Genomic DNA, 26,652 nt, shown 5'->3' with positions numbered 1-26,652 from the left:
CAAACTTGATTAAATAAAATATTTACACACTTTAAGAATCTTCCTAGAAAATTATTATAAATACAAACTCATTAAACAGCACATTACCCCGGTTTTTCAATATGAGTTTTAGTATCAATTTCAAAACTATTTTCTTTTTCGATAAGGAATTTAAACATGTTTTTTGTACAAAACCCTTACTTTGTTTAACATCGACTAATAAAATGTAGATTCATATCAGGAACTATCTGATCAAAGACAAAATAAACAACATATTTTACACCAAATCAGTTGGTACCAAAAAAAAACCATGAGGGGTTGAATATCCAGACCATAATAATCTGCTCATGTTGTTTTACTGGTTTGTGAAATTCTGTTGTTCAAATTAATGATACGAAACAATTTGTAAACAATCAAGTTTTTATTTTTATTTTTTTACACGTATGACGTAAAGCAGAAACAGAGTGAAACACATCAAACATCATTTATTTTATGTGAATCTTTTTTTTAGATTTTTGACATGTTGTGAAATTTAAAAGGTTCACCTGGCAGCTTTTTCTGGAGCTTTCAACCGTCGTCTAGAGCTTCAACGATACATCGATCGACAGGGAATGAGTCAACAACAATTTTTGATAATCAAATATGTTTTTAAAGCAAAAATTCCTAAAATTTGCTGGTTTCAGCTTCTCAAATATGAAGATTTGATGCTTTTTTGTGTCATACATAATAAGCTGAGTATCTTTAGGACATTTTATACATTAAATGATTAATCCATTAATTGAGAAAATAATCAGCCAATTAATTAATAATGACAATCATTAGTTGCAGCTCTACCACCGTCTTCTTCAGTAAATGGAGTGATTTGAGGTTGAAAGCTCTGACAAAAAGCTGGTGTTCAAACTGCTGTTCCCAAGATCAAGAATGACACTTTATCTTACAGCTCCTTTCATTTTATACTAATTTAATGGATATTTTCTGTGTAATTTGCAGGTATTTAACAATTTAATTTAGGACATTTTACACAGGGAGGGAGGGGGTGTAAAGTGGTACAAACTATTAGAAAAAACTTGGTTTAGTTTCCAACTGAATATTTTTGGGTTTGTATGTTGTTTTCTGAGTTTTCTATGTGTAGTTTGGTGTGTCAAACTACATATATTATTAGATTATTATATTAGATTCTTTCTTAAGTGCCTTTTCCTCAATACTACCAAATCACATGACCGTTTCAAAAGATGTTCTAGAAATAAGGAAAGTAAACGACTCATAAAATAAAGTGTTACATAGAAAATGTTCATAGACAAACAAAACAACACACTGAAAAGTAAGTTTGTTTCAGTTAAGAATCTAATTTATTATAACAACTTCATATGAACCCAAAAATAAACACTTTTTTTTGCTATTTTTCCTTATAATTTGTACCAAACTGCACCACATTTACTGTAAAATACCCTGAAATTTAAGTGTTAAATACCTGGAAATTACACAAGAATTCCAGCAAATTACTATAAAAAATGAAAGGACTTGTAAAATAATAAAGTTTTACGGCATTTTGTGAAGTTTGTGGCAACTTTTGAAATGACTCCACGTCTTATCATTATTATTATTTAAACCACTAGACATTTTCCTAAAACATATTTGCCTCCTTCTATCTCTTTCTTGCTTTCTCAGGTTAAGATTTAAGAGCATAATTCTTCTTTTTCGTTTTTGCAGCCTTTGTTTGTTGAATATGTAGACTTCGGTTACTAGTAAACACTTCTCTGATGCTCCTCGATGATTAAAAACACAAACGTGTGCAGAGAAAAATGTTACGATATGAAAGTTTTCTCTCACACTCGGGTTAGAAATCATCGTGTCTCTTAATTTCTCTCCGTCTGTAAACATTGTCTCTCCTTCTCTTGTTTTGAAGTGAGCTGAAGGCGAAGCATTAAAAGGTGCGGTCCGCCGTTTCCTCCGTCTCAGGAGGGCTTTCAGCAGAAATCATAGAGAGAGTGAGAGAGAGAGAGAGAGAGTATTGCACAAGTAAAGCAGGAAGAGTCCAGAGCAGCTGCCGGTCACCTGAACTCATCATTCGTCAGGTTGCAGCAGCGCTCGCAGCAGTGCAGGCAGGTTGTCTTCTCCAGCCTGGATGCCGGAGCGATGAGGGAACATCAGTTCATCAGATGAAAGTTTGAAAATTCCCTCGAATCCTCCGGAGTCCAGGACAGAGTGACACTTCTTCTTTTTGACTTTTCTTTCAGCTGACACATAGAGGAGAGAGAGTCAGAAGGGGATTCCTGCCGTCTTCTCCTACAGTTAAACACCAGGCGGCGACGTTTCCTCACGTTCAGCTGGTGCTGCTGCCCTGCCGAGAGGAAGCTGCAACACGACAGACATCACGGTGAAAATACAGATAAAAACTATCTCAGATCAAACACTCACTAATGCAAATACTGTATTATAATAAACACTAGAAATACTTTCAGTAAAAGTCACAGGAATGTAAAGTAATATCAGTATAATTAGAAAAGTGCATTAATATAAAACATTAACTCATTTTACATTTATTCAGTTTGTTAGTTTATTTGAATTTTACTGTGATTACATTTTTTGCTTCCTAATGTATTTACATAAGCTAATATTTTTTATTTTTTTTTTTTTGCAGTATGAAATTAAGTTTTAATCTTTCAATCTCAATTTTTAAGCCAATGCGGTTAAGAAGTCCTTAAAGCAGTTCTTTATATATTATCTCTGACCTCTCAGTGTGTTGAGTTTCCCCCTCTGGGATCAATAAAGTTTTATCTTTTTTTTAATTTTAGTTTTGCCTCATTTATCTCTTTACCTCCTCGTGTCAAATTCTCAAGACTAGAGCTGCAACTAACAGTTATTTTCATAATTGATTAAACTGATGATATTCATCGTTTTCTCTATAAAAGATAACGTCCAAAACCTCAAGATATTCAGTTTAATATCATGTAAGAAAAGAATCAAATCCTCTTATTGAGAAACTAGAAGCAACAAATATTTGGATTTTTTTCTTAAAGTGATTAAGACTGATGATTAATTAATTAATTGACTAATCTGTGCAGCTCCACTCAACATTGTCTTAATATCGCAGGATAGTTTTTTGCAGACTGTAATTACTTACAAGCTGAAATAAATTCCAATATTGTTGATTAAACTGAGTGTGTGTTTTTTTATATACATAGGAGTAACATTAGCTGTTGACAAAGTGTGTGTGTGTGTGTTTACCTGTCCGGTCTCTGAAGCGTCTCTTGGCCTCGGCTCTCTCCTCAGAGTCAAAATACCAAACTGTGATGGCGTACCTGAAAACACAAACAGATCCGGATATTAATATTTACAATGTTTTCATTTGAAGTTCAGTTTAGTTGTTTTTATATAACTACATGTAAAAGGTTTTATATCTGAGGTTGTTTATTCTGGAAACTTCAGCTTTTCAACATGTCGGAACAATAGAAACATGAAGTCTTGTGTTTTTCTCTGGAGAACATTTCCTCATTTTCACCAGCAGGTGGCAGCAGAGATCTGCAGCTGAAAACCATCAGCTCTTCATGAAAACATTTATTTTAATTTACTTCTGTATGAAGGAGATAAAGTTTTTAAAAAATAGCAGCATAATTAAAGTTAATTTTAGTTTCAATTAATTAAACTGTTTATTTCAGGTGTTTCTGTGCTTTAAAGCCCAGTTTGTAATTTGTTTGATCATAAATCTAAAGATGCAGAACTGACCATAATTAAAAGTATCAGCCTGTTTTGCTGCTGTATTTACACACATTATTATTATTTTTTATTAATCAGACCAGTTTGTGATTTGATTTTTGGCAGCTTATGAAGATTTTGGTTTAAAATACAGTTTGTTTTTTTTAATTGTTCTGCTTTAATTCAGTATTTTGTTTTCCAGACGTAAATGTTGCATCATTTGCTAAAACATTTAGCAACAGATTTCAGATCTTTGCTGCAAAACATGTGACAAACTAATTAAATAAGACGTTCAGTATTGATTCTGTCTTTTATATTCAGGTCAACATAAATGATGTCGTTCAATACACAGAAAGGAACTTTTGAAAAGTTAATGTGTGTGTCATCTATCAATCAAATCAATAAATCCTCATGAAAGATTAAAAAAAATGAAAGAAAATACAGACATGAAAAGACAAACTTTCCTTCCTATGAGCATGTTACTGACATCAGCTGTCAGTCCTCAGTGTCACTGAATCATTCGTTGATTGATTGATTGATTGATTGGTTGATTGGTTGGTTGGTTACCTGGTGGAGTAGGAGGGCTGCACCTCGTGCGGGTTCCTGCGGTCGGACCAGAAGAAGAGCAGCCTGTCGAACAGCGGCTTGATGTCGGCGACGTAGGATTTCCCTTCTGGAAAGATCCTGAGGATGCCGCCGTGCTCCTGAAACGGCGAGAGAAACGCGATCAGCTGTTTGTTACATCAGAGGCTTTTTTACTGTTACTCTTGTGCTCTCGCTTTAATCTGGTTCCCTTGAGGTCTTGACTTCCTGTTGTCATTTTCTCAAGACTAACGATAATTTTCATTATCAGTTAATATGCTGATTATTTACTTGATTGATCGATTAACAGTTTGGTCTATAAAATGTCAGAAAACAGTGAAAAATACTTGTTATAATTCAAGTTTACATCTTCAAATATCAACAATCCAAAACCCCAAAATATTTAGTTTATTTATAATAATATTTATTATGTTTGTTTAAAAAGTGTCTAACGATTATTTGATTATCAAAATAGTTGCTGATTAGTGTTCTGCCGACGGACTAATCAATCAATCTAATAGTTGCAGATCTACTGAAGACTTCATGAGTTAATTGAATGTTTAACAGAATCGAATCAGTCCTGATATTATCAAGTCACGGCGAGTCAAACTTTTCATATCTGCATATATCATCACAAAGAGATCAATATCATAAACGTTATTATTTCCTCGTCAGGCAGGAAGTCTCATAATCTGATCAATAATTACGGGTCACTTTGATCTCTCTCTGATCTGTTTTTTTTTTTTAATTATTATTGATAGATATCAAAACAGAGAAGTCTGTTTCTGAGCAGAGGTCCCTGAACGCACCTTAGCGTTCCAGTTCTTGTTGAGGTAGTAGATGCAGGTGATGCAGCGTCCGTCGGAGTTCGGGTTGTCCACGTGTTTGACGTAACCGGCCCCGTTTCCCGGGTAACACGCCACCATGGCCTACAGACACAAGAACACACACACAGAAACACGTCATCAATATGCTGTAACACTAACGCAGCTTATTTACATAAACATATCACACATATCTGGAAACTGATCAACATTTTCTTTGATGTTTGATAGACCAAACAACTAATCAATTGATCAAGAAAATGATCACTATCACTAATCACTTTCTCATTTAAATCTGTGTTAAATTCTGCTGCTTTGTTTGCTGAATTTAGACGCATTTAACATGTAAGAACTTTGGCTTTTATTTTGTTAAATGAAAAAGGAATTTATAGAAAAAAACATGTTCATATTTCTCAAAATAAGATATTTAAAAAAAAAAAAAAATCAAAAAAAAAATCTGATATCGTATTGACACTCATATTTAAGGCTACAACTAATTATTATTTTATACATTATCGATTAATCTATTGATTATTTTCTCAATTAATCAATTAGTTGTTTGGTCCAAAGATATTCAGTTTATTGTCATAAAGGACTAAATAAAGCAGAAAATATTCACATTGAAGAAGCTGGAATCAGAGAATTTGGACATTTTTTTCTTTAAAAAAATGACTCCAAACGATTAATTGATTATCAAAATAGTCAGTGATTTATTTAATAGTCTGCAACAAATTAATTAATCGACTTATCGTTGCAGCTCTACTCATATCGAACACTAACAATGTTACCTAGACTCATTGTTTCAATGTGCCGCAGAACATCATAATAATAATAATGTGCGTCATTTAGTGTGAAAGAAGAAGAATAAAATGTTGTGACCATGATGTGACTGTGACACAATTTTCTTGTAAAACCTCCAAAAGTCTTCAAAATAAAAACAGATGTAACAATCAGTCATGTTGACACATGTGATTACAGAAACTTCCTCAACATGTCTGCGTGCGTGTGTGTGTGTGTCTGTGTGTGTGCGTGGATGTGCGTGGATGTGCGTGGTTATTGGCTAATATTTCTTGTGCACACTGGGGTGTTTTTTGTGGTTTTGTGCCTACGGCTTCAGTCGCACGTACACAAATTGCATGAAGTGTGTTCATGTTTGTGTGCCTGCCTGTGTGTGTGTGTATGTATGTGTGTGTGTGTGTGTGTGTGTGTGTGTGTGTGGAAGGGTTGGGTGTGTGTGTGTGTGGAAGGATTGGGTGTACGTGCAGCCAGTCAGTACTGGGAGGAAACAGTTTCAACCAAACTTGTGGTTTCAGCAGTGATAAGAGCAGTCGAAGCCTTAATGTCTCTGCAGAGTCGCTCAGCGGTCGGTTTAAAAGCTGCACTCATCAATATTTTTATGCAGCTGATCAAATTACTGATCACTCTGCCTTTGCAGCTCACATCGTGGTCAGAGGAGGGATTTCATCTGTAGTGATAATTAAATGAAAAAGTTAAAGAGACTTAAAGCTTTACTACTGAACTGTGTGATGTTAATGTGAATGAAACTCGGTATGTACGTTCAAGATATTCAGAAATATATAAAAAGAAATCATAAACAACGTCGCTTCTGTTCTTCTTCTGCACATGGATCCAACAGGCTGAAATACTGACAGCGCCACCCTACATTGTGGTCGGAGGTGGGACTATATCCTTAGTGATGAGAACTAACAGAGAGAATGAAGTGAAAAAGTTTAAAGTTAAAGTTCTATTCTTGTTCCTCACACGCAGGAACTTTGTAAGTACGTTCAAGACTTAGTGCAGGACGTCTCAGGCTCGTGTTGAACGGACGTTACAGTTCATCTGATTGTAGTCTCAATCTAGGTTCCCAACAGGCACTGCACTAGTTTGTTTTTTAAGGATAATTTTCTGGGTTTTTTAATTATTATTTCTTAAAAATATTTTTTTTTTTTCCAGTTCTGTGATGTTCAAAACAATCCATCAAATGAAGCTGTATTTTTCTAAATATTAACAAATGACTTCTTGTAAATGTATTAAATAATTCAGAAAAAAAACAGGAGAAAAAATGTATCAAAAAAGTTGCTTATTTGTCCTGAAACTTCATCCCATTAATTAACTTAACGAGCACTGACATGAAAACAAAGACAGAACGTCATTTTAACTCAGACGTGAGGTTAAAACAACAAAATAAATCATGAGGAGTATTAATTTCTGTCTTTGGGAATGGTGGAGACGTTTTCCAAAACAGGACGACGGGTGGGGGGGAGGGGGTGGGTTTTCCCTGTGCCCCCTCCTCTGCGGCGCTGCTGCGACCTTTCGACCCGAGCAGGAAGCGGCTGATAAGCTGAGAGCAGCAGACGATTATCAGACATGAGACTCTGTGTCAAAGTCAACAAAGTCAACAAACTGTGGATTTCCTTCCAGGAAAAACAAAGAGCAGCCGGCAACAAACAGCTGATCCCCTCCGTTGCTAACATACACACACACATACACACACATACACACACATACACACACACACAAACGACCCCTGTGAGGTTACTACTGGTCATTTCACTGGCAGACACATTACTGAGCACGTTTCAGGGCTGCACTTAACCTTTATTTTCATTATCGATTCATCTGTTGATGATTTCCTCGATTACTCCAAGAGTCGTTTGGGCCAAAAATATCTGAACAGTGGAAAATGTTGTTTTTAATCTTCAGAAGCATCAAAATTAAAAAGGTTGTGAGTGAAAACGTTGAATAAAAATCAGCCAAAATAATGCAAAACCATAAATACGCTGAAAATAATGACCTTTACATGTTTATCCGAACAGCTGTAAATGTTATGATCATTTTAAAAAGGTTAATGTTGATGTTGTTCATGCTTCACTTTTATACAAAGAGCTTTTGCACCTTTTAATTGATCTGAATTTTAACTAATTTTACAGAAGAATGTCGACTGTAAAATATGTCACATTGTGAGTTTTTAAATAAACATTTTGCTGACAGTGGTTCACCACCTTCAGAAGCGTCAAAATTATGAAAGGTTGTGAGTTAAAGCATTGAATAAAAATCTAGTTAAAATTTAGATCAATTAAAAGGCGCAAAAGCTCTTTGTATAAAAGTGAAGCATGAACAATATCAACATTAACTTTTTTAATATGATCATAACATTTACAGCTCAGGTCATAACTTTCAGCGTATTTGTGGTTTTGCGTTATTTTGGTTATTTTACAGAAGAACGTCGACTGTAAAATACGTCAAATTGTGAGTTTTTAAACTTTTTGCTAACAGAGTTCACCACCTTCGGAAGCTCAAAGTTACAGAAGGTTGTGAGTTAAAACGTTACAATTTAGATCAATTAAAAAGGCACAAAAGCTCTTTGTATAAAAGTTAAGCATGAGCAATATCAACATTCATTTTGATAATATGATTTAATATGATCACAACATTTACAGCTGTCCGGATAAACATGTAAAGGTCATTACTTTCAGCGTATTTGTGGTTTTGCATTATTTTGGTTGTTTTACAGAGGAATGTCGACTGTAAAATATGTAAAAAAAAAAAAAAAAAAAAAACACACAATATGTCCCAACACAGACCAGTAAAGCCTTAAGTTAATGTGTTTTTCTTTACTTATCATTTTTCTTTATTTAATTTATCATCATCATCATCATCATCATTTCTTTTTAGAAAATTGGGATAATAAAGAGCAATTGGATGGTGTTCCTAATATTTTGTCCACTCCATTAACATACATGAATGGGGCAAAATATTAGAATATACCCACTACGACATTTCTGACAATGTCAACAAAAATTGAAAATGTAGAAGTTTCGTGAAAGTAGAATTTATGGCAGAGCTGTTGTGTTACATTCAAATGCACAGGTGTTCCTAATAAAGTGCTCGATGAGTGTAAATACAGTAGCATTTTGTTCTAACTTAACTTTTCATACGCGTGGTGTCTTATTTGATAAATTAACTACAATATATTATAAATTGTGTTCATTTTTTTGTAGAGCTACGATCAAACAGCATCAGAGAAGATTAACCCTTGTTAGAAAATATGTTTTTTATTGTAAATGAAGCGATGAAGAAAATGTAAAATAAAAACGACAACACTGATCTACAACAAACTGAAGCTTCTTTTACATCACTCTGACGATAATGTGGCCACCTGATGTCAATCATCACGCGCACAGTGTGTGACAGTGACTCAGCGACAACAGGTTTATGACTTCACTGATGTCAGCGGCGTCGTCTCCTCTTCTCAGAGCTTTCATCGTGAAACCTGCAGCGACTCTTCTCGTGAAACAAGAAAGCGTGCGAGGAGCTCTACACCCGCTGCACGCTCCATACAAATATCTCACATCCCGTCCGCTTCCTTTTCTTTATGATTATCGACACACATAATACAGGAAGGTCACAGTGGCGATTAACCCTCATTAAAGCAGACGGGTCCCTGAACGCAACATCAACAAAACACCACCGCCTTCATTGACTGCAGCATTCAACACCTGTTTACACACGTATCGCGTGCAACCTTTGCTTTTTCTTCCTCTTAATGTCAAAGGGGGAGGAAGGTCGGGGGGGGGGAGTCAAGCACCTCGTCACCGTGCGTGCAACAGACTCCAGAGATGAAGGTAGTGTCAGGTCTCCTTGGCTGTGAATGAAGACAAACCGTCTGATAAAGAGAAGCTGACCTGCAGCCAAAAACTACAGGAGGTCTGCGCTGAGGAGAAGCAGGGAAATCACGCAAGTTCGTTTACACGCCGCCGCTGAGGCACGTACACACATACACATCATCATCATCATCATCATGGAGCTGAAAATACATGGAGAAACACTGGAGGGCTGGACGGGGAGGAAATGAAATACACTACAGGGGAAGAAAAAAAAAAAAAAGGATTCAAAACAGAACGCCTCTGAGAGCTGTTTTGAATTCAGCGTTATCTTATCTTTCTAATAGAGAAGAGGAGGGAGGGAGAGAAGGATTGTGGGAGTGTGAGGAGGTCTGTTCAGTTGTTTGGCAGCGTTCCAGCTTGCTGACTGTTTAATGACAGAGCTACGTGTGGAGCGTGAGGCTGCAGTCTGGATCCACTACAACAGCCAGGACTCGTCTGGTCTCATCCACCTGAGACAGCGAGCGAAGCATCGCGACTAAAACTGAGCGGATGCTGCAGATTTTCTATGTTTTTCTTCTTGTCAACAAATCTCATGTTTGGATCCAAACCGACAATAAACTGATCTACTAACAAGTATTGTGTGTGTGTGTGTATCAAAGCCTGATATTAAAAACACGTCAGTGAGTCACAGCGCTGCACTGGGTCACATGTTCCTTTATCATGAAGAGTTTGGTAACGTTAGCTTGTATAGAAACGGCTCCAAAGACCAATAACAGCATCACGTTTTCAGTCTCCGGAGAGTAGTTCTGTTTAAGGAAGACGCTACTGAGCATGTGCAGGAACGTAGTTTTGTTTACAGCTTCAGTAGCTTGTTGTGTTACGGATCACAACATCTGGACTTTGTAGTAAAAATTGTAAATATAGTATAAATGTTGCCTCATCCTTTAAGGCGGATATCAACATAAATATTTGATAATATTCATGATGAGGTCATTATGTTGCTCAAGTTTATGAAAACATATGAAACAAAAACTTTCAAAACAAAAGCTTCTTATCCTGCTGATCTTTATAATGTTTATTTTCCTGCAGCGTCTCCAGATATGTGTGTGTGTGTGTGTGTGTGTGTCCCATTGTAGCTGGGTTGACCTGTTTTCTTAAGAAGTTTCATCTGATAACACACACACAGGCAGACACATGTGATAAGGGCTTAGTGTATACTGCAGCACGTGAAGACGGGGCGGACATGCAGGGAATGAATGTGTGTGTGTGTGTGTGTGTGTGTGTGTGTGTGTGTGTGTGTGTGTGTGTGGGAAGCAGAGACACTGTAAAGCAGTGGCTGTGTGTACGTGTGTGTGTGTTTGAGGAGGAGCGAGGGAGTGAATAATTGAATAAGTGGCTGAGTGTGTACGTGAGAATGTCCACTTGTACGTCTGCGTGCCTTTATGAGCACTTACACAACAACAACAACAACAGGTGTGTGTGTGTGTGTTTCATCATATGTTCTCAGTGTTACTGTTGCGAATGAAAACTAGAGCTGCAACGATTAGTTGATCAATCAATTAGTTTCCAACTATTTTGATAACTTTCTTTAAGAAAAAAAAAAGTCCAAATTCTCTGGTTGCAGCTTCTTTAATGTGAATATTTTGTTTTTTTAGTCTCTATGACAGTAAACTGAACATCTGTTGGTCGAGACAAAACAAGACATGTGAGGACGTCGTCTTGGGAAACACTGATCGACTTTTTCCCCCATTTTTCTGACATTTTTTAAACCAAACAACTAACCGGTTAATTGTACCTGCTGGCTCACTGTCATGGTTCGGTCATATGTGATGATTTGCTGTTTTTCTTCATCATACATGACAGTGAGATGAATATCTTTGGACTCAGACAAAACAACCGAAGAACATCAATTACTGCATTTTCTCACTATTCTTTAACATGTAAGACCAAAACAAAAATCACACTAAGATGTATTCTTGACGAGGGCTTATCGATTAAACTTCCCGTTATTCACTTCATTAACTTGATTAATCGTTTCGACAGTTTCCCAACGTGACGTCTTCAAAATCTACGATGACAGAAAACAGAGAAAAACGGAAAATCTGAGCCGCCGGAGAGAACGCGAGACATGATTAACAACGATTAATCGATTATGAAAACGGTTGCAGATCAATTGTCTGTTGATCAACTAACTGATTAATCGACTAATCGTTGCAGCTCTATGTTTGACTAAAACATTTTCTCCAAACGACAAAAAACTAAATCAAGAGTGTTTAATCCCTGAAGGTTAAACGTCACGTTCGCGACTTCGCCGGTTAAAGTAGCGGCTCTGCTCTCCGATGTGGCGACGGAGGCCTGCGTGTCTGATATTGTTTTTGTTTGTAATCTTTGTTTCAGTAGATACAATATTCTTCAGTATGCAGACACACAGGTGCAGACATTTTATACATCTCGGTTTAATTCTGGCGGGTTTTTTTCCCCCCCATCATTCACAGGAAATACCCGGATGTACTTTCTCGTTATTCAACCCCTGATCAACACGCCAAAAAACACGTCTGTCTGGTTGATTAATAGACACGTAGCAGCAGCAGCAGCAGCAGCAGCACGGGGCACCCAAAGGACCTGAACCGGTCCAGTAAACTTCCTGTCCTTCCTGGAGCGTGCTCTGGTTTCTGAAGCCTTGGCTCAAGGCCGAGAGGGGGGGTCGCTGGAACGCCGCCAGAGGGCCGACACATTATAGAGGAAAGACAAACATGTAGGGACTCTCCAATGACGCCTCGGTCATGTAAACATATTTCAAAACCCAGATGAAGAAAAGTATTGATGGTCAATGTGGTTTTGTGACTAAAACTGTTACTAAGGCTGGAGTTTGGGGGTTTTTTGTGCATAATTATGTTTATGTTTTGGGCCTGTGAGAGTTTAAGGAGCTTCTGAGTAAGTTTTAATGATCTGTGATGATGAAACAAGCTCTTAAAAAGACAAACACTAAAAGGACGAGTTCAAATGTGTCTTAAAATAGCAGTCAGGTGTTCATATGAACAGTGAAAGAGGTTTTCCTGGCTGTAATCATTCCTCCTGTTCATACTGGATATTAAAAGATCCTTCAAATGTGCTTTCAGTGGAAGTAATGGAGGCCAAAATCCTTTTTAGCATCAAATTCCCTCTTTGTGTGTCTCTAGGAACACGTCACCTTAAACTATGTAAAGTCTAGATTCATGCTGGAAGCCATAAAGTTGCACAACTTTTATAATGTTTGATAATTTTATGTTTATCTTTGAATGTTTCCTTGAATATTGTTGCTTTGAGATTTCTGTGATTATTTATTGTTTTTCTTCTGATGTCATCTGTTTGTTTCTGCTGTAAGAAGTTTCATTGTCTTATGTAAACGAATAAGTTTAAATCAGAGATCGTATCTAATTTAGATCCCTGTAGTAAAAAATCGAATAAAAACGATTGATGATAAATTCAAACGTTTCTACTTTCGCGCCCCATGAACAGATGTTTGCAGTGTGAGTGAATATTCAGATTATACACTTTGTATATAATAATAATAGTAAAATAAATGGAGAAACAAAGTTAACAAAACACATTTACGCACAGTTTTACGCACGCTGAATGCGCGTGTGTTTTTTTAAACTTTGTTTCTTCTTTGCGACTTTTATGATTTCATTAATATTTCGATTTCCAGACTTGAGCTTGAACTAGAAGGTCTCTTACCTTCGACCTCTCCCGGATCGCCTTGTTCCCCAGCCGGCTGGAGCACACGGAGATCAGTTTATCGATCAAGTTGAGCAGGAAGCTGATCGCCTCGCAGCCGCGCTCCGTTCCGCTCACCCAGGCGATCTGGTCCCCGCGGATGCTCCTCCGGCGGATGCCAGGGACGGAGCCGGCCAGCCGGCCGTCCTGCAGCGCTCCGGACCGGTGCATCTCCTTCACCTGGTCCAGCACGGCGTCCCCGGCCAACTCCCCGAGAAGACCGTCTACATGGCAGAAACCGTGCGCCAGCAGCGCCGGGACGACCCGCTCCAGCGCCAAACGCTCTAAATCCGAGTCCGATACGTGCTCGATAAAAGGCATCTTAACGTCTGAGGCAATTTTGGAGCAAATATAGATTTAAACTGTGAGATTGTGAGGAGTTAAAAGTTCTTAGGCAACAATTGAAATGTTTTATATGACAAGACGTTTGACAGTCGAACTCAGTCCAGCTGAAATGTTGACTGAACGCCTCCGGACTGAGTCTGCGTGTCTCAGCTGATGGTAACACCGGGCTCTTATTGAGGCTGAAACAGTCAATTAGCACGTGGTAAATAGGGTCACTTCCGGTTGTAGGTTTCCAAATCAAAGCTTTACTTGCTGAGCGAAGTCTGGCTGTTTCCACTGCACGTTTTTACTCAATATGTGTTTAAACCAACGACACTGTCTTATACTGAGGCATCATTTACTGCTGGAAGTGAACTGTAAATATTTATTATGTTGGATATATTATAAGTTATATTTTAATAACAACAGATGAATATTTGCCTCACAACTTCTGCTGTTCTCTGCTAAATTAACATTATGATAAAAACAACAACAACAATAACAGATAGTCAACCAGGAGTTGTGAAAGACTTTAATTCTCTGTAATAATCCAAATACAGCTTGTATGACTGTGTCATCGGTTTCTTATGAGGAAATAAAAGTGCTGCAAGACTCTGGTGTCACAATACATGATGTTTTACTTTTAAACTATGTATCATGTTCTCAGGAGTTTTTTAAAGAAGTGGCTTCATCTGTTTTGTGAACACTGAAACAGATCACAATTCAAAATATAATCAACTACTTTTTTGATAAAAAAAATAATAATAATAATAAAATAAATGCTTCCAGCTCATCAAGTGTGAAGACTTTTGGATTTTCTCTGTTTTATATATAACTGTAAACATAATCCATTTATGTTTTGTACTTTTGGTCTGAGGGGTTTTTCTCTTTATCCTATAACATTAATAGACACATTTAAAACGGTTTGTTGAAACGCTTCTTAAAAAATGATTTAATGATGAAAATAACAGGTAGTAGCCAGCAGTGGAAAGTAACTAAGTACATTTACTCAAGTACTGTACTTAAGTGTAATTTTGAGGTATTTGTATTTTACTTGTGTATTTCTACGTGATAATACTTTATACATTTACACACTTTAGATACTTTGGGCAGATTAATAGTGATGTTACTGCATCATATTATATAAGTAGTAGTAGTAGTGTGTGTTTTTAATAATCATAATAATAATTCACCTTATTTATATAGCACATTTCACACATTAACACAGCTCAAAGTGTATAACAAATGTTTAAAAAGAAAAATTTGAACAGTTAGAATATTAAAATATATTATTTTATGTCAAATCTTCATCTGAAATGTAACTAAAATTGTCATATAAGTGTAGTAGAGTGTAAGTATGACGTAGCATCACATGGAAATACTCAAGTAAAGTACAAGTTCCTCAAAATTGTACTTAGTTGGAGGGTGAAAGGTTTATTTTGAAAGCCCATGCCCCCTTTTCCGGTCATATTGCTGTTGTCATGCTGACTGAAAGTGACCTACTGGAGGGAAAGTGTGAGACGTGCTGAATGTGATGTTCACCATGGGAGGAGGGAGGACTCACACTAACCCAGTTTCTGTTTTGTTTTGAGCAACATATACACTCATTATTATGCTGATATCAACATTTTATCTTCACTTATTGGGAAATATTTCAGAAAATTACCACGAGAGACCGAAATAACCTTAAATATAACTTTAATCAGCAGAACATGAACATTGGTCACATGTCTGATGTACACTTCTTTATTAATAATCTGTAGATAAAATCAAATAAGCAGAAGTGGCTGCACTCTGCTACGTGCCCGCGCGTTGGGCGTGCCCGCCGCCATTGAGGACTCCACGAGCCGCATGTAGTCCTCGCGCCCCCCTCACCTCCCCCCCTCCCTTCCCCTCCATCCGCGAGGAAGTAAACAGTAGACGTGAATTTGTCCACGCGCCGGGAAAAGACTGAAAGCAGCTGATAAGAGCTGATAGACCATACAGGATAATAACAGTAATAATGATAATAATAATAATAATAGTAGTAGTAGTAGTAATAATAATAATAATAATAATGTCTAAAGCCCGTATTTCCCCATACATTTAATTTATTCATTTCAAGTTATACCATAAATTTGACCTCCATTAAATGATCTAAATACTGTTTCAAACACTGCAACACCGAGAAAAGCAGATTTAAAGATACTGAGTCTAAATATTAAAACATCATGTGTGATTTGTGTGTAATTGCAGAATATAAACTTCTCAGATTGAGGTCCTGATGTTAAAGTTTGGCTTTCATGTTTCATCACAGCAGGTGGAAATGTTGAAGTCTTCCTCCAGCTCTGCTTCAAATTGGAGGAGAAAATAAATATTTATAACTTACAACAAACAAATATACATTATATTGCTCATCGGGTGTGCAAGTGCAGAATTGCACATAAGTGATAAATATGTGACAATACATCTGTTAAAAATATAAATATTGCCTAAAAGGGAAGGGTGTGTGTGTGTGAGTGTGTGTGTGTGTGTGTGTGTGTGTGTGTTATGCATGTTTGCAGAGTCCCAGAGTTCAACAGCAGTTTGTCTCTGAGCCTACTGGGTCACGTTTTCACCACTTTGTGCAGCAGTTTTGTTTTCCAGCAGTGAAAAAGCCCTGAAGCTAATAACATGTTTACGTTCTTCAGTCATTCCTGGAAAAACCGTTCCCAGGAATGTTGGTACTGATTTTGACAGTTGGAAACAAATGTAATTGAGAAGTGAGAACATTGTTAGTGCTTTATTTTAAGAGTTATTTTAAGGTTTTCAGAACTTAGTCTGTTTTGTTTTAAGATATTAATTCCTAAAATGAGTCGATTTAAAGACAGATATTCTGAATATTATCTTATTTAAAGATGGAATCTTATAATAAGGCAAAATCTGCAACCAAGTCCAGTTGCCCTCGATTCAACCCTGCTTGGATAACCGCGACCTGGATTCCTGAGAATCTTCACAGACATCTTATTAAACATATTTAGATGAACAACCTCAGAATGATATAGTATGGAGTATGAAAGGACAGCCAGGAAAATTGCAGACTACAGAAGCCAGCTGCGGTTTAACATGAGATGCCGACAACACAGACTAATACCAAAGACGGCACAGAACCAGCTACTGAATGACAGAGTGAGTCCAGTTCACTGCTAAAGCTTGGAACAAAGAGGAGGACGGCTTACTCCAGAAACTGAAAACACATCTGCCAAATACAGTCTTGGAAAACTGATTTTTTTGAGAAGGCACAACTATCTCAACACGCCAAAAGCAATGACAGACATACAAGGAAATTCCAAAACCTTCAATCACGAGCCAATAACAGCAGGAAAGCAGAAGACCTTACCACTGGATGAAGAACCTGTCAGACAGAGCAAGATGTCCTAGTCACACACCACGGTATTTACCTGTAGTTGACCTCACCACAGCAACAGAATCAGCTATAAGGAAAAAACAACTTAACGGAAACGGAGGCAGAACAGCTCAGGTTGACGGTATCGGCGGCCTTTTCCAACACATTGGCATCACCTTCCAACCTCACCAGCTAGGAAAGGAAGGCTGTGATATCTCTGAAGGACCAAAATATGACCATTGTACCGGCTGATAAAGGAAGATGCACAGTGGTCCTAAACACAGCGGACTACCATGCCAGGGTCACTACACTACTCTGTAATCCCACCAGCGGATACAAGAAAAAGGCCACAGAGTGTTTCCAACAGCTGCGGAAGGAGAAAACCATCAATCGTGAACAACATCCTGGAGGAGACGTCCCATGCATGTATGGGCTCCCCAAGATTCACAAAGAAGGAGCCCAACTCAGACCCCCTCAGACCCATTATCATCAGCATCAACTCAGTTACTTACAACATTTCTAGACATATATCTACCATGTAAGCCCCTTTGGTTGGTAACACTCCTCACCATATTCAAAACTCCTTTGTGAACAGGGCTTTGGGACTGAAACTAGACCCAAATGAAACCATGGTGTCCTGGTGATGTGACCTCATTGTTAACATGCATCCCAACTATGGAGGCGGTGGAAACCATAAGGAAACCACTGCTACATGGAAAAACACCCTGAACAATAGAACCAACCTCGGCTCAGACTGCATTTGTGAACTGCTGGACCTCTGTCTGAACACGACCTACTTCCAGTACAACGGGGGGTTTTACAGACTAAAGCATGACTGTAGTATGGTCTCACCAGTATCTCCCATTGTGGCCAACCTCTACGTGGGAGGAGGTAGAAAGCAGAGCCCTGAACTCCTTCCGAGGAACAGCACCGAGCCACTGGTTTAGATATGTGGATGACACATGGGTCATAATTAAAACCCAGGAAGTGCACAGAACACATTAACTCAGTGGACAATAACATGAAGTTCACATGAGAGAACAACAGGAACAACAGCTTGGCCTTTTTGGACTGCGCCATACATATTGGAGTATACAGGAAACACACAGACCAACAGGTGGCCCAAGAGAAGGAGCACAAACACCTGGAGGATGCACTTAAAGCCTGTGGATACCCCAACTGGACCTTTGTGAAAACAGCCACAAGATCCAAGAAGAACAACAACAACCCTGTGGGTGATAAAGAAAAGAAGAATAAACGCAACAACATCGTCATTCCATGCGTGTCTTTTCAACAAACACCAGCTCCGTGTGTTTTTCAAATCCAGCAACACACTAAGACAGAAAGTGGTTCACCTGAAAGACCGCACACCCAAACACAAGAAGAGCAATCTAGTGTATGCAGTCCAATGCAGTGAGGAACGCACAGACTTGTATATCAGGGGAACGAAACAACCATTAAACAAACGGATGGTTCAACACAGAAGGACCAACTCCTCAGGTCAAGACTCAGCAGTTTACCTACACCTGAAAGATGACAACAACGGACATATAAGGAGGAGAGATGGTTTGAAAGAGGAGTGAAGGAGGCCATCTACGTCAAAGTAAAGACACCACCCTTTAACAGAGGAGGTCTATGACACAACTTATCTCCCACCTACAATGCTGTCCTTTCATCCCTTCCCTTCCTTTTACTAGTTCAAAGAATAGTTTGTATTGTTTCTAGTAGGGCTGAGCAGCTTTGATGACTCTCTGCAGGGCTTTGCGGTCCCGCTCAGAGCTGCTCCCAAACCAGGCTGAGATGCAGCCAGAGAGGACTCTCTCTGTGGTGCATTTGTAAAGGTCACAGGTTATCTTCCTATCCATGCCAAACCTCCTCAGTCTCCTGAGGAAGAAGAGATGCTGGTTTGTGGTCCTCACCACCAACCCGGTATGAGTTAACCACTCCAGATCCAGCTGATGGATGACTTTAAATATGTGTCACAATTGAACAAAATCTCCCAAGCATCAAAAGTAAATAAATAAATAAATTGAAAGTGAATAAACATAAACTGAAAGCAAAAAAATGACCTCAACAGTTTCAGTTCAGAATTTTTGAGTTATGACATAAAGCTCCCATGTGGATGGATGTTAAAGGGCCACTTCCCCATCCACCAATGACTTTTGGAAGGACAGCTCAAAGGTAAGTCGTACGACTACGTTTCACTTCCAGACCACTGAAACTGAAAACTTCTGGACTGAAACTGAAAAGTTCAACAGCAAACAACTGAGAAATTAAGCAGAAAAATGTGACCACAATATAGAAATCCCGATTAGTGAAAGAAAAGTGGAGAACATTGTAATCAAACGTGTCACTCTTGTATAGTTTTATCCTCAGTTTTGCATTTGACGTCACTTTTTTTGCTTTCAGTTTATTTTACACTTTCAACTTTTCTTTTTTTAGGTTTGATTCTCAGGAGATTTTGTTCAGTTATTATGATGCAAATTGAATCCAACAGCTGATGTGGAACCTGAAGAGCCTGAAGCTGCTGACTGTCTCCACAGACACTACACTGGATGTAGACGAGGGTGTGTGCTTCCTGCCCTCCACGAAATCAAACACCTCCGTCTCCTTTGTCTTGCAGACACTGAGATGGAGGTTGTTGTTCTGACACCATGATGTCAGGGCTCTTACCTCCTCTTTGTAGGCCGACTCATCACTCGCGGCGATCAGGTCAATGACAGCGGTATCATCCGCCATTATCACAATGTTGGAGCTGAGTGTTGCTCTGCAGTTGTTGGTGAGGAGGGTGTACAGGACTATGATGTCTACTCTGACTGGAATATTGAAACTACAGCTGCAACAATCACATATTTTCATATTAATTGTGATGGGGGTTTTTTCTTCCTGTTTTAGGATATTTTATATATATTAATCAAGAAATCGGAAAAATAAATAAAGATTAACTGATCATTTGAAAATATGTGTGTGCGTGTTTCATTATTATTATCAGTGTGAGGATATCAGTTTCATTATCAGTCACTTTGAGCAGGTCTCTGCAGCAAACTCTCACCGTCCCTGCCTGTTGTGTTAAAGGACGTCCGGAAAAAACAACCGCGTGTTAGATTTCAAAATAGTTAATAAGGATCATGTGTAGCAGCTATTGTCTTGATGCAGCTGGTGCAGACGTGTCACATCGTGCCCCGCCACCTCTCAGCTCGATCCCCGGAGCTTCATTTCTGAGGAATGTGTGTATACGTGAGGCTTCACACAGCAGCCAGCTTCCTGCTGCCAGATGAAGCAGCGACGGTGTGAATGAAGCTGTGCCAGATCTGCCACAGGGTCCGGTGTTAATGATCCCCCCCACCTCCCTCTCCCCCCAATCAATCAGGATCTGCTGTAAACTAATTTGGGTGTAAACATCTTTTTTCTCTGCTCAAACACAGAACTCAGAAATAGCAGCGACAGAGAGCAGAAGGTCAAAGAGCAGCAGATGTTTTGGTAAAGTGAGCTACTTCTTTGACACGCAAGTTAACTGAATAAACCAAGATTCTTATCAATTACTCAACTTAATTCGTGGTTTTACAAATCAGGCTCATAAAAATTACCCACCTTCAAAGCGAATCAGGCAACAAAAGCCAAGGTTTACTATAGGATTACTATTGGGTCTACATAATCTGATTAATCATAAATAAGTTTTAAATGTGCAGCAGAGAAGTCCAGTCTGAACTCTGACAGCTCCTCCATCCTCCATCTCGTGGTCCTGGTCCAGAACAGGGACTCTGTTTGAAGACTTTAATAGTTTGTTAAGTTATATTTTATCAAACTGCACACAGAAAACTGAAGGACTGGTCGCATTATTCCATCATAGGAGCGCTGTAAGGCTGCAACCAACTAGTGTTCTCTGTAATAATACATTGATTGATTAATTATTCCCTGAAGCCCAAGCACATAAATGACTTGTTTTGTCAAAAACACAAAGATTTTGAGTTTACCATCATGGGAAACTGCAAAACTAACAAATATTACCTCAAGGCTCAGTCATTGGCCCTTTATTATTCTCCATTTATATGTTACCTCTAGGTCGATTCTTTCAGAAGTGCTGCATCAGTTTCCATTTTTATGCAGATGACACTTTGATCTATATCTCTGTTGGTTCCAATAACAGAACTTGTCAAAATACAATCCCGTCTTGAAGATGTCACAAGCTGGCTCACTCGAAACCTTCTTCGGTTAAATTCAGATGAAACAGAAGCTGTTATCACAGGTCCAGACTCTTCCAGCGAGCACGTCTCTGTCCTCCGTCTTCGATGACAAACTTGCTTTCTGCACCTTAGAAATATCTCAAAAATGAGATCTTTATTATCTGCTAAGAATTTGGAAAATGTCATTCACGCTTTTCTTACATCCCGTTTAGACTACTGTAACTTGCTGTATTCCTGTCTCAGTCGACACAACCTCTCCAAAAACTTCAACTAGTCCAGAATGCTGCAGCAAGACGACTCACAAGAATCCAATGAAAGAGTCCACATAATGCCTATTTTGACATCTCTACACTGGTTTAATCGCTACTTTAAGGCACGTCTGGGGTTGGCCCACTATTATATCTCTAACATACAAGCCTGAATGCTGCCTGAGATCCTCCAGCAGAGGTCTGTTAGTGATTTTTCAGTCTAAAAACCAGAGGAGATCAAACCAACTCGCTCTGTTTCTGACCGTAAATCTGTCTTAAAAAATGTAGTTTTGAAAGAATTGCTTTCTTTTGAATCAGTTCTTTTTGTTTTTACTCTGTGCTTTCATGCCAGAACCTCACTTCTTATTATTACTGGATCACTTCTATTAATTTTTGTAATATCTGTGTAATTTCTCTTTTTGCTTTGATGTCTTTGTAAAGCACTTTGTAACTTGTTTTTGAAAAGTGTTATATAAATAAAGTTATGTTATTTTACTATTGGGTTATTTACTCAAACTAAAGTTTGTTATAATCTACTCTGCTCTGTTTGAACTTACATGTCACAGTTTATTAATGATTAATAACTTGTGTATCTTTTGAACGTCATCTGCACATCATTTTTTATAAGAAACAAAACATTTGTGACAGTTTTTGGCTGCAGCTTGTTGGGTGTAACACTGGCTCATAATAAGATTGCTGCTGTGAATTTGATGTTTTGTTGGTGCTGTATTGACCCAAAGTGGGTCAAATTTTAACCCAGTAATTTTAATGTGTATTATTATTTTCAAAAACTGCCAAAATGCTCCAATAAAAACTGGACTTTATAAAGTTCACACGTTTTGTATTTGTTGTGAGACTGAGAGTGTTCCTGGTGTTTTTTATCTGCTCCTTTCTTGTATAAACACAGAACAAAACTTCCTTTAGAAGCTTTTGAAATTCTATACGGAAACACTGAATTACTGCTCATTTTACGGGCATGAAAATGATCACAATTTGATATCTGCTGATTGTCGACTATCAGCAGCTTCAATCAAATAATTCTGCTCCAGAAAGCAGATCAGTTGAAATCTTAAGTAAACTTCAGGCATCATTTCTCAAATTACAACACGTAGGTGCACACACTGCCAAGGAATCTCTTTTCCCGTCTGTCTCTGGCAGCGGATCAGAAAAGGAAACAAAGGTCTGGTTACTGGTTAACTTAGACGATGAAGGTCTTCTCACGTACGCACAGTGAACTGCTGACTCCAGTTTGAACTGTCATTGCACATAAAAACAAATACAACATGAACACATGTCAGTCAGATTTACCAAATATTCTTTTCATAGAGGAAGTGAACTCTATAAAACTCTCAGTTAGATTAAAAATTAATTCCAAATGTTTTTGACTTGTGAATCAGAAACAACTTTATTGGCAAAGTTTGGCTCCAGCTCTGAGTAGCTCTTAATATACACATCAAAGAAGATGTATAAGAAGACACTAATATACATATTTAACTAAACAAAGATGGATTTTTCTCAGTGCAGACCACATTAGACCAGGTCTAACTCAAAAGTCTATTTAAGACTTCACTGTAATAAATTGCTGTAAAAATACAGCAAAATTCCAACAGGAAGGTACTTTTCTTTCTATATTTGGTAAAATACTGCAAATTCTGATGCTCTTTGGAGCCAAAACCAAGAACAGACGTTAACAGTTGGCTATTTTAAGATTTGATGGTAAAATACAGTATTATAATATAAAATAAATACAGTATATTTTCACCGTTGCAGTAATGGAGGGACAGAAGCAACATGCAACTATCCTATAATCACCGTTCATCCTCCTTTATGGAATCAAACCAAAAGGTCAGCAACATCTTATTGAGAGAATAGAATTACATTTGTGCATCTGGTTACCCAGTTAGCGACCATGTTTGATTTTTGCCAACATTAAGCAGCTGACAGGCACAAGAGAACATTTTCAGGTTGTGTTCTTTGGTTGGAAGTTTGAATTACTGGTATTTAAACATTATTTTCACTGATGTTTGCAAGTCTAGTTTAAAGAGAGAGTTTTTGGATGACTGTTTACTCTTGAACTCCACATCAGTGAAGACTAACGTTAGTCCGGCCTGGTCTACACCTTCACCTTGTTTATCCCACTTGCATTTCATAATTAATAATAGCCTCCAATCGAAAGCAACTGAAGTTTATTCAAATATGTAGCAAAGTTGATTAACATATGTTTGCTGCTGAATAGTTATATTGGTTATTTTAGCTCAACCCAAGTTTGTTTCTAAGCTGTAAGTTGCTGTAAAGACGCTGTAGTTTGTTGCCACGTTGTACTAATACCTGGGGCATAAAAGATGATTTGTTACATGTTGTTTTCAGATATTTGTGATTCACCCTCAGAGGAAAACTGAGGTCAGTTGGGGAAAGTATTTCCTAAGAAGACAGGAAAAGGTCACAGTAAAGCCTCGTCACCACTCTTCTGAAGAACTTGATGTCATTTCATGAGGGAAATTAGGTGTCCATGTTTAAAATGTTTCTCTTTCCCATTCAGTTGTTTAATTTGTCTTTCTCTCTCAGTCTGCGCCTGATTTTCATTCTTGTTTCTTTCTCACTCAGTGAGCTGGAAGCCTGGATGTCAACCTTCAGCCACTTATACCAGAGAACATCTGGAGACATTACAAATTGTTAATCATGCAATCAGTTTATTTGTGCTTTTATATTTTTTTAAACAATAGCTTGTATACAGCAGTTGCTGTTTAGACTCATGACTAAGTTTTGCTGGCAGTTCAGGATATTATAATTAACTTTGAAAGGGCTTGAACCAAAATAATAATTTTTTCAAACATACTTGAATATAATTGGAATATTTTAAAGCTTTTGAATAAATGTTCAGTTCTATAAAGCTTTTGTAATAGATTTTAAGGGTTGACTTACTTGACTTAATCCTCTTTACCCCGTTGAGGGGCATAGGGCGTCCACCAGAGCTCTCCATCTCACTCTCTTCTGGGCCCGGGCCAGCTCACTCCGATGTTCTTCTGGTCTCGGAGTTGTGGAACGTCTCCAGGTGTTTCCTCTTCTCCTGCAGGGTTGTAATCCAAGGCTTGTCTAGTGATGTTGTTTGATGCCCTATCCAGTTGCACTTTCTCCTTTTGATGGTGGTAGCTATATGCTTTCCTGGTTTGTTATCCTCTACAGCTCCTCATTTGTGGTTTTGATGGGCCACCACAGCTTGTATGTTGTAGCGCGGGCATTTGTTAACAAACAATTTTAAGGGTTATACGAATTTTTAAATGTAAAACTGAACTGATCTAATTTCTGGACCATTAAGATTGAAGACACATTGTTATTTACAGTGTATGTCTGTAATTTATAGTTGTTTTTATTAATACAAACACGAAGAAAACTTTTCAGTTGCTTACTGTAACATTTACAGTAAAAAACTGTTCATGTAGATTACAACAGCAACACTGTAAAATGCAGTATATTACTGCAGGCTACAACCTTTGTTGTGATATGGCACTATATAAATAAAAATTGATTGATTGATTGATCAAACCTTGTAAACCTGTAAATTTTACAGCACTTAACTGTTAAATTACAGTAGTGACACTGTAAAAAATGCTGACAGCTGCTCGTAATTTACTGTAATTTTACAGGGTAATTTCCCAATCAGAGAAACACTGATGTTAATGTTTGACCTGATATTATATAAGGGTGATTCTTCAATTCAGGGCACTTTTGACTCTTGGAATTTTGAAAAAATAGTGTTCTTTAATCTCTGTTTTTTTCTATTTCAAAAGGTTTATCAATTAGTCTGGAATAAAGATCTTAGCATAGCTTTGACTGTACTTCATGATAATTTTGATATTATGATGCTTTTTTCAAAGTTGTCACAGCAAAATGTCATTACAATCACAAAAACAAAACACTGATTTTAATACAAAATGATTTGACAAGCAAAGTTTTCACAATCATTCCAGTAAGTACAAAACATGCTCTTTAAGAATCATGTTCTAAATATTTGTAAGTACATTTAAAATACATTTTAACAACATGTTCTCACTTGCTTTTTAATATATTGCCTTGTCTCAACAATGAAATATTGCGTAATAATCAGAATATTTGAATTGCAATGCATATTTTTTCAGAAAATGCAAATTTAGACTTTTAAACATTACCACAATGATTGAGGTAAAACCCAAGTTAACAAAAAAGTAACATTTTCTATCAAAAAATGTACTGTGACGGTAATGACAATGTATTCCAGTAATGACAAAATGTTTTGGTAATGACATAAAAATTAACACTGGTGTTTTTTGTTGTTTTTACAACTAACGAAAGATAAAGAAAATACTTTCTTTTTAAATTATATTGTACCTGCAGATGTTGTCTACCCTGGAGCTGATTGGCTGACTGTCTGTGGCTTCTGGACCACCTGTGTTAGACCTGAACTGACCATCTGACAGGACTGATGGATTATTCATTGCAGGTTATTATATTATATCTGATTATCATGTCTGGGACTTCTGGTCTGATTGCTGCCTGTTTAGGACTTTTGTTTTGCTGTTTGTTGTTTTGTTTTTAAATTGGTTTTGTTGTTTGTCCCTTGTATTAAGGGAGCTACTCTGTTCATATGAGTTACTGTCATTGTGTATATTGGTTATACTAATTGATTTATAATGATAACGGATATAAACGACCTTTATAATAACGTGCAAAGGTCGATCTCCTCCCTTTTCACTGGGCTCTGGCTCCCAGTGTTACCAGTGTTTTGTGCATTAGATCATTAACTTCAGTCTAATGTTTCTGTTTATTGATTAGTCACGTAACACAAATCATGGGATATTTTCAGTTGTTCCATTTTGTTGAAGGGCGTCGGGCTTGCTGTGAGGTTGTTTTTGTGGTTTCAGAGCAGATGGTCCACAGGTGTGAATCACTGGTCCTAAACTGATTTCTTGAGAACTTCTTGAGAAGTGAATCATGTTTAAATATTATATTTTTTATCACATCAATTAAATGGTGACAAATTAAAATAAACATTTTGTTCTTGTCATCATCATCCCTGTCTGAGTAATGATCAGAATCACTATTATTTATAGT

The 26,652-nt window shown here is 37.6% G+C and overlaps 1 protein-coding gene and 1 pseudogene across 1 annotated transcript; one reads left to right on the top strand and one right to left on the bottom strand.

Annotated features, from left to right (window-relative positions):
* Positions 1 to 491: 491 nt before the first annotated feature.
* egln3 (egl-9 family hypoxia-inducible factor 3) lies at positions 492 to 14,053 on the bottom strand. Its single transcript, XM_044375543.1, has 5 exons — positions 13,406 to 14,053; positions 5,067 to 5,186; positions 4,243 to 4,379; positions 3,208 to 3,281; positions 492 to 2,334 (listed from the first exon to the last, which is right to left on the bottom strand). Exons 1-5 carry the CDS (start codon positions 13,763 to 13,765, stop codon positions 2,303 to 2,305), a joined length of 723 nt encoding a protein of 240 aa, XP_044231478.1. The 5' UTR covers positions 13,766 to 14,053; the 3' UTR covers positions 492 to 2,302.
* A 3,079-nt stretch (positions 14,054 to 17,132) lies between these two features.
* LOC122998577 lies at positions 17,133 to 18,876 on the top strand (annotated as a pseudogene).
* The last annotated feature ends 7,776 nt before the right edge of the window (positions 18,877 to 26,652 follow it).

Source organism: Thunnus albacares, chromosome 15 (genome assembly GCF_914725855.1).
Source record: "Thunnus albacares chromosome 15, fThuAlb1.1, whole genome shotgun sequence".
Taxonomy (NCBI): Eukaryota; Metazoa; Chordata; class Actinopteri; order Scombriformes; family Scombridae; genus Thunnus; species Thunnus albacares.
The sequence above is the reverse complement of the archived record's forward strand: the minus strand, read 5'-3'. Positions and strand labels throughout refer to the sequence as shown.